Raw genomic sequence first — 7,695 nt, forward strand, 5'->3', positions numbered from 1 at the left:
TACAAACAGTACCTGAAGTATCCAAAGCAACCTCACGACAGTTTGGGCAGTGGCATTGTTGTTCTGTGCTCACTATTGTAGGGCTGTCCGGAGGAAAAAAAAAACCCAAAAACAAAACAAAAAAAAACAGCCACCATCTATCTTTGGGGAAGATGCTAGCTTTTGTGGTCGCCTGATGTTTTTGTAGTTGTGAACGTTTACGGTTTTTGTCTTTTCTGTTTAAGATTCGGGGACGCTGCTAGCATATAGCTAGCTCGACTATAGCACTCGCGAAAATGAATTCCAACACGCACGTAATCCAGGTGACAAACGTTTCACCGAGTACGACGTCCGAACAAATGAGGACTCTGTTTGGATTCCTCGGAACCATAGAGGAGCTCAAACTGTTCCCGCCCGAGTGAGTATTGTGAATTATGAACTGGTAAATTATCCTCTCCTCCACTATCTATGGCGGCTCACGCGGGGCTCTTGCTGAGGCCTACAGCATCGAGCAGGCCTCGCTGCACGGTAGTGCTAATGCTCCCGCGTCTTTATTGAACGTGGCAACGCTTGCTTCTTTCAAATTAGATATGCATGTATTTAACAATACTTCAATTCTTCATCCATACGCATCTGCCGATTATCACATTTGTCGATTAAGCTATCAAAAAATTGGTAATCGTTTGTGTAAGTCGGTTATCTAACACATACACGGTAGGCAGCTATACATCCTGTTTATCGAGTTATCTGTAATCTCTCCGTCAGAAAACAAAGTCATAAAAATATACACGGGAGAAATAAGCATGAATGGCTTAATTTTAATAATCACCAGAGTTGCTCCTAATTATTTTGATTTCAAGTGGGACTTATGTGGCAGCTTTTCGTATAAAATGAGCTGTTGATTAGCATCCTAAACCAGCGACAGTGCAAAAGAACAACTAATTATGACTCTTAATGAGCAGTGGGACATTTGGTTACACGCCTGGTTGAGCTAAATTGGAATATTTCCTTAGGTGCATGCTTTGTTTAGATCCACAGTGGACAATAATGAGCTACAGTACACACTGCACAGTGTTTTCTTACCTTAATTCTCTCTGTGTTGTGTTTTCTCTGTTGAATTACACGTGGCTACTGGACAGGTATGAAATAATCAAGGTGGTGATTTTCCGGGTAGATGTAGTTGTAACAATTTAGTAACTGTTTGAAAGTTTGATCGCCGCCAGTTTTATACCAGTATTGAGTTTTATCCTCATACTGTGGTGCTAAGGAGTGCAACAGGATCAGAAATGGCTGAAGAAAAAGGTTGTGTGTCACCTCTGGATGATACTGTGTTGTACTATGCAGAGGATGCAGGGAACAAGAGTCACTCCTGTGCTTTCTTGTCCCTGTGGACACAGACTGAGTATGAAGAAGGCATGTTGTCTCCCCTTGTTTGTATTCTTTGCACAACCTATCTGTATTTTCTTCCAGTGACTCTCCCTTGCCTGTGACTTCACGTGTCTGTTTTGTAAAATTCCTTGAGGCTGAGTCCGTGGGAGTTTCCCAACACCTGACGAACACAGTCTTCGTGGACAGAGCCTTGATCGTGGTCCCTTTCGCTGAAGGTGGGTATCTGTTTTATTCCTTTGGCTGTGGTCATCTCTGAACGTACGTCATAATGCGTAGGTGTATTTGTTAGACTTGCAAACACTAGAGACATTGAGGTTTCTGTTTTTCCTACTGCCATGAGAAAGCAGCTAAGCTTTTCAGTGCTTGGCATTTCTAGGTATGTAAAAGGGAAATGTACATTTGTGTCTGTGTCTTACAATCTAGCTGTAAACTTCTCTCTCTGTTATTTGTGTTGTGGTTTTCATAGTGGACAAGTCATTTGCAGAGAGCCCCTTCCTTGCTGGCTGAAAGTGGTCCTCTGATGCCATCAGGAGATTAGAAAAAATAATGGCACCAATCGCAAGCCCCTTCTCTCTCTTGTTCTGCAGTAAAATATTAACTTTTTTTTCTCTCTGTTCAAGGCATCTTTTTTGAAAAAAGAAAAAAATAGCCTCACAACTGCTTAATCAAATTAGGGGATTTGGGAGGGTGCAGGGAACTCTAATGTCCTCACATGTTGAAAGGATTTTTTATATTCTCAGATACAATGTGTGTCATGTAGTAGGCATTCACCAAACAAGGGATACCCCGAGCAAGTAGAATAGTGTCAAGGCAATCCAAACATATCGGAACCATTTCTGATCCTCTGTTTATATTTTAACCTTCTGCGAATTGAAATTCGGCAGCAATGTGTTTTAATGTTGTCTTAGATACTGTGAAAGCCATCAGATCCACAGTGACATAGCAGTAAATGCTCTGCACATACACATAGGTGTTTCGGTTATTGGTTGATTTGATCATGTTTTTAGGATCGGCTTGGGTTGGGCTGTGATGGTTGGATCGCAAACTCTAGTCCAGTAGGTGCAAGAAAACCAGGAAAAGAGTCAGGGTGAAGCTCCTGAAAACTGGTCTGAGCAGCCTAATAAGAGAAAACACCTGTGTGGATGTTGAATCCATCCCCTTCAAACACGCACACAAGTCTCCAAACTGAACTGACTTTTTTTTTCTTTTTTTTAATGTAAATTTCTTTAGCTGGAAACGTATCACACAGCTACATTAGAGGGAAAATATGAATACTGGATCAAAATTTGGGTCTGTTTCCTTTTGTTAACACTAATCAGACTTTAAACCAATAAAAGAAGAGAAAATGTTCGGGACATCCCTACACCAGCACAAAGCATGCCAAATAGAAGAACTAATCAGCTGTGCATGCTAGACTAGATTTTTGAAGGTGTTTGCCATCATCTGAGTTTTGGCCAGCGGGTGTTGTGGCAGTTAATTCTGATTTGGCTTTTGGTCATAATAAGCACAGAAACTGCCCTCGGCATTTACTTGCTTTATTTTCCAAAGCCTTGTATTACTGTTATTACTATAAATTACTGTATTACTGTAAATTTGCATTCCAAAACTTTCACTAACACAAGAGATAATTATGGTTTTAAGCCTCTTGATGTTGCCGTAAAAATGCATTTTTATTAACTTAATTTTTTTAATTGACCCTCTCCAAACATGACTCTGAACGAGTTGAGTGAATCTCAAGTTTAACAGTGGTGTTTCTTTTGTTGTTGTGTTTTACAGTTCTTTTTCCTGGTTCAGCCAGCCCTATTTACCAGGCCCCGCTGAAAATGCCACCAACAGTTTTGTCTTCTGCAGCCTTATCCTGTTTCTCAAGTGTCCTTTCTGTTGTGTGCGTGGGTGTGCGTGGGTGCATGTCTCCCCCCTCTCTCTCTCTCTCTCTCTCTCCCTCTCTCCCTCCCTCCCTCTCTCCTCCCTTCATAATGTAAAGAAACATGTCAGATTAAAAAATAGCCTGTTTTCAGATTGCACAGCCATGGATGATCATCTCATGAGATTTTTTTTTCTGTCATTTTTACCGTTTGGTTCTCTTCAGCTTTGGGAATATTTTTCTTATCACTACCTTTGCTGCCAATAGCCTGTAATTGTTCAGTGTAGATTATTGTTTATTTACTATATTTTTTGTGACATACTGTTGGCTAAAACCTGTCAGTACTGTATTTGATTAGCAGTACTTTACCTGGTTGTTAAGTGTTTTTTGTGGTGGGGTTGTATAAAAAAAACAAAAAGAGAGAGAACCCACCAGAAAAAGGCTAGAAAAGGTCAAATGAGTAAGCCTTTTCTGTTTTTTGTATTGGTAATGGTAAGTGATGTTGAAATGTACCCTTGTGTCTACACCCAAATCATGAACTTTGTTTTCTGTATCTCAATGTTTTTGTGTGCTTTATAGCGAAGCAGCCGGCGCGAGTCGCTTGTTCATAAAACATCTAATGAAAGTTGAGAGCACATCCCACGGGACAACTGGCTGTGCTTGCTTACGTTTGGTTCATGACTTAAAAAACAAGTACAGGTGATAAAATCTTGGCAGTGTTGACCACAGTGTGTATTGTGACTTTGAAACTTATAGCTGCTAATCCTACAATCATATTCACAACAAAGCAAAACAGCAACAACAACAACAACAAAAGTCAGGGATCAAGATTTACAGACAAGACAAAAAAGTGGATTTTTGTTTTTCATTCTTTTACTACAGTGTAGTTAGACTGAGGTGGCTTGTCTGCAAGTCTTGTCTGAGTGTTGTCGACGTCGTCTTTGAAGATGTACTGAGATGTTCTTGGTTTTTCCTCCAGGAGTCATTCCCGATGAATCTAAAGCTATGTCGCTGTTGGCTCCAGCCAATGCTGTGGCAGGAATGATGCCCGGTGGAGGCCTTCTTCCGACACCGAATCCTCTGGCATCTGTGAGTTTTTACATTTTCACATAACATATCATACAATAATATTTAACTGTTATTTGATCAGGGGAAAAAGATATTTTAGATGTTGATGATTTTCTAAAACTGCTCCTACCTTCTCTGCAGCCGTCAATCAAAATTTAACTTGGAAAAGGGCATGAATCTCCCTTATTGCAATAAACAAACACACAGCAGTCTTTTTTTCGTCTTGGTGGGGATATTTGGTAACATTTATGTCTAAAAGCACAGTAATTCATTCAAACTAAGCAAGCTGCTGGTGGTTCAGAGTTAGCAATGCTACTATTTGATCAGATTTAGCTACTGGACCACAGATTTTGACTAGCAGGTGCTTGGAGCCTGCTGAACACACTTTTCTCTGATCCATCACAAAGCCTTAGGCCCATTTGCAAGCACCCCTCTTCTTTCTAAAGCACAATTATCTGAAAATAACAAAAACAGTACATCTGAAAGTATCCTATTAAAAAAAAAATCCCCCCTCCAAAACGTTACATAAATAAAGCGTGCTATGCTTTTTACCTCTACAATATATTCTAGTGTCTATGCTCCACATTTCAGATGGGAGCGACACCATTTGGCGGTCTTGGAGCTCCTAGCATTGAGCAGATGGCTGCTATGGGAATGCCCGGACCGAACATGAACCCCCAGGTGAGGATCAGTTACCTTCATAGCGCCGTTTAAGTTCAAGAAAAAAGTTCTTAGTTCTTAAAATCATAGTAATATCCTTGTCTTCCTTTCTTTCCAGGCTCTTTCCGCAGATTTCCTGAAGCTCATGCAATCCATGGATCCCAAGTAAGAAAAGTGCAGACACAGACGGGTTGTGCAGTCCAGTCAGCATACATATTTATTTGAGCAGTGTCTAAATAATTGATGCCATTTGCAGATTGAACCTTGCAGCTGGATTGAACTTGAGTCCAGGGCTGAAGGCTGATGCATCGAATAAGGAGATTGAAGAGGCCATGAAGAGAGTCCGAGAGGCCCAGTCTCTTATTTCTGCAGCTATTGAACCAGGAAGTGAGCGCGGTTTCAAAGCACGCTTCAAATATAACTGTACCAGAAATACTTGCTTCATATAGATTACGTGTTATCGGAAATTACTTCTCAGTTTACCTGTTTATTGATGTTTAGAGAGCAGTAAGTAAATGTATAATACATGTATAACTTTGTCTTTACTGTTGCAGGTAAGAAAGATGACAAGCGCAAACATTCCCGCTCCCGTTCGCGTTCACGGCGTAGACGAACCAGATCTCGTTCAAGACACAGGTAAAGATGCGTCTACGGCAATGTCGGGTGAAGCCTTTTTAGTTTCATAATTAGTATATTTTTGAATATTAATTGTTTGTAAATGTGCTGCTGCTTATTTTGAGCAGACGTTCGAAGAGCAGATCTCGGCGTAGGTCTCATTCAAGGAGCAGGAGGAGGTCCAAGAGCCCACGGAAGAGGAGGTCCTACTCCCGGGATCGAAGCCGTCGCAGTAGATCTAGGTCAGCTGTTATCCTGAGGAGCAAAATGGCTCCTGTGTTTCATTTCATTCAAAGTGTGCTTGGAGACCAGAGGTTGATCATTTCAAAATTGAAATTTGTCAAAAATATTTTTGAGCTTTAGTTTTTAACGTTGGCAGTGGGCAGCTCCAGGTTTTGAGACTTTTCAGGCATGAAAATGTTTGGTAATGTTTTTGTTTGCTTTCATCTCGTACAGAGACAGGAGGAAGGAGGAGAAGTCCAAGAAAAGATCCAAGACTCCCCCCAAAAGCTACAGCAGCGCCAGGAGGTCTCGGAGCATTAATCGGTGAGTAGTCTTGAATACGGTGTGATAATATGATGAAGTGCAGGTGAGCCAATTTACAGTGTGAAAGACCAGAAGCTCTAACTCTTCTATAGACAGCAGAAAATCAAGTAAGTCCTGAATAAATGATGAGGATGTTTTTATGAATGTTACTTATTTTTACTCCTTTGTGTGTCTCAGGAGACACAGGCGAAGTCGCAGTGCTTCTCGCTCCCCTAAGAGAAGGGTCTCCAGGTCTCCGTCCCCCAGACGGTGAGCTTTCTCCATCTGATGTACAATGAAGTTTATTTAATTTTGAGTGCCACAGTTTAAAAATATTTTTGTTCTCTTTACAGCCACAAGAAAGAAAAAAAGAAGGACAAGGACCGTGAGAAGGAAAGGGACCGAGACAGAAGGGAGGACAGGGACCGCAGCAGAGACGAACGCGAACGCTCCAACAGTAAGAAAAAAAAGAGCAAAGACAAAGAACGAGATCGGGACCGCAAGTCCGACAGCGAGAAAGGAGATGTTAAGGTATGTAGAGCAGGCACTGTTTAGAGACAGGTGGCTGGATGCATTACTCTGCTCGTCATTAACGTGATTAAATGCGGCACAGGTGACTCGGGACTACGATGAGGAGGAGCAGGGTTATGACAGCGAAAAAGGAGAGGAGGAGGAGGACGAGAGGAAGAGCGACTCTGACTCAATCTCGTCCCCGAAAAGCCAGGAGGAGATGGAGAGATCTGAGGGTCAAATCCCCAAAAAGTCCAAACTGAATGGAGATGATCACCACCAGGAAGACATGGAGATGAGCGACTAAAAACGTCCAAACCAGATAGCATCGTCTTTTCACTGTCCTTTTTATATTTTTAATATAGGCCACGATATGTCTGTGCCTGATCGCTCCAAGTTAAACAGATTTTGTCTTAACTGTAGAAACACTGCAAAGGAGGGTGGGCAGTGGGGTGTACGGAGGGGAGGGGGAGGCAGAACTTTTGTAAAGATATAAGAAACAATTACTAAAATATGAAGAACATGAAACCTGGTTTTAAATTGTCATTGCTGTACTTTTTAAAGATTTTGTCATTGGAGTTTGTTTGTCTTTCTGACAGTAGAATACGCAGCGTTTTCCTCTAAAAACGCAGCATCTGTAAATATTTTACTGGTCAGGACTTTGTCCTCATTCACACTGCTCGTTGTTTGCCACTCACCGTTTTATTTTTTCCAAACGAACCGTTTTGCTTTAACTGTGTAACACACCCAGCTGTTTCATCTCTACTGACCTATTTACAACCCTTTATTATTGTACATTGTAGATTGAAATGTGTTGTGACAATGAAATATGTTGTCTGCAATAGAATTTCCAAAGGACACAAATAAAATTGGGGTAAACTGTCAAGTTGCACCACAAGGGTCCTTATTTTGAAAAATAATTGCTACGATGGGATTTATTCTGTGGTTATGTTCTGGGTGCCTGGCAACTGTTAACCTTCACTCAGGTGTTGTCACGTTATGGTTCAGTCCTAATCTCTACATTCATGGAGTTTCTTTCCACTGAAACCTGAGGGATAAACTATACATGCTTACTGTTGCCATGT

The 7,695-nt window shown here is 41.2% G+C and overlaps 1 protein-coding gene across 4 annotated transcripts; it reads left to right on the forward strand.

Annotated features, from left to right (window-relative positions):
- The first annotated feature begins 14 nt into the window (after positions 1-14).
- LOC147313669 (uncharacterized) lies at positions 15-7,496 on the forward strand. Of its 4 annotated transcripts, XM_086263390.1 has the most exons (12): positions 15-397; positions 1,450-1,583; positions 4,212-4,321; positions 4,892-4,981; positions 5,079-5,125; positions 5,217-5,347; positions 5,515-5,596; positions 5,704-5,817; positions 6,032-6,121; positions 6,299-6,370; positions 6,454-6,631; positions 6,714-7,496. In XM_086263390.1, the coding sequence occupies exons 1-12, from the start codon at positions 276-278 to the stop codon at positions 6,915-6,917; spliced, it is 1,374 nt and encodes a 457-aa protein (XP_086119516.1). In that variant the 5' UTR covers positions 15-275; the 3' UTR covers positions 6,918-7,496. The 4 variants fall into 4 exon arrangements, with proteins under 4 accessions (XP_086119516.1, XP_086119518.1, XP_086119519.1 ...); XM_086263392.1 differs by having other exon boundaries at positions 16-1,583; positions 3,145-4,321; XM_086263393.1 differs by having other exon boundaries at positions 16-1,583; positions 3,812-4,321.
- The last annotated feature ends 199 nt before the right edge of the window (positions 7,497-7,695 follow it).

This window comes from Aulonocara sp. 'chitande type north' Nkhata Bay, linkage group LG15 (genome assembly GCF_057382095.1).
Source record: "Aulonocara sp. 'chitande type north' Nkhata Bay isolate Kocher_YH1m ecotype deep benthic linkage group LG15, A_spYH_male_GT1.1, whole genome shotgun sequence".
NCBI classification, from domain to species: Eukaryota; Metazoa; Chordata; class Actinopteri; order Cichliformes; family Cichlidae; genus Aulonocara; species Aulonocara sp. 'chitande type north' Nkhata Bay.

Bases quoted from the DNA above. Each gene is read 5' to 3' on its own strand.
- LOC147313669 (XM_086263390.1), top strand. From the start codon at position 276: ATGAATTCCAACACGCACGTAATCCAGGTGACAAACGTTTCACCGAGT. The intron at 5,126-5,216 runs GTAAGAAAAGTG...TGCCATTTGCAG, and splicing joins ATGCAATCCATGGATCCCAA to ATTGAACCTTGCAGCTGGAT. The intron at 6,632-6,713 runs GTATGTAGAGCA...AATGCGGCACAG, and splicing joins GCGAGAAAGGAGATGTTAAG to GTGACTCGGGACTACGATGA.